This window comes from Brassica napus, chromosome C5 (genome assembly GCF_020379485.1).
Source record: "Brassica napus cultivar Da-Ae chromosome C5, Da-Ae, whole genome shotgun sequence".
In the NCBI taxonomy this organism is placed as follows: domain Eukaryota; kingdom Viridiplantae; phylum Streptophyta; class Magnoliopsida; order Brassicales; family Brassicaceae; genus Brassica; species Brassica napus.
The window spans coordinates 10,565,309-10,566,004 of record NC_063448.1 but is presented as its reverse complement, the minus strand read 5'-3'; the positions used below and the strand labels follow the sequence as shown (position 1 = coordinate 10,566,004).

Here is a 696-nt window from a genome sequence, read left to right as displayed (position 1 = left end):
ATGGAAAGAGCTGCAGAGTATGAGCATATGAAAGATGTTCCATATGCAAGTGCGGTTGGAAGCTTGATGTATGCAATGGTTGGTTCAAGGCCAGATTTGGGTTTTGAAGTGGGATTCATCAGTCGTTTTATGTCTTATCCTAGCAGGGAACACTGGGAAGCAGTTAAATGGGTTTTAAGATATGTAGCTGGAGCCTACGATCAGTGTTTGACATTTAAGAAGTCTACAGAGTTCAAGGTGGAGGGTTATTCAGACTCAGACTATTCTGCGGATTTGGATAAGCAAAGATCAGTCTCAGGAATTGTGTTTAAAGTTGGGGGAAATATTGTGTCCTGGAAGTCAGGACTACAGTCAGTGGTGGCTTTATCCACCACCAAAGCAGAGTTTATGGCTCTAACATTGGCAGTCAAAGAAGCTATTTGGCTAAGGAATTTCATTACAGAGATAGGTTACCAACAAGACAGTGTAAGGATACACTGTGATTCTCAAAGTGCAATAGCCCTATCTAAAAATGCAGTACATCATGAGAGAACTAAGCACATGGATACACAGTTCAATTTAATCATGGATATTGTATCTAAGCGAATCGTCAACCTAGCGAAGATACATACATTTAAGAATACTGCAGATTTTCTGACGAAATGTGAACCTGGTACTAAGTTACAGCTCTGCTGTGAACTTCTCAACATCTGCTAA

At 40.4% G+C, this 696-nt stretch overlaps 1 protein-coding gene across 1 annotated transcript; it reads left to right on the top strand.

Annotated features, from left to right (window-relative positions):
* LOC125587070 (secreted RxLR effector protein 161-like) lies at positions 1–696 on the top strand. Its single transcript, XM_048757199.1, has one exon. It carries the CDS (start codon positions 1–3, stop codon positions 694–696), a length of 696 nt encoding a protein of 231 aa, XP_048613156.1.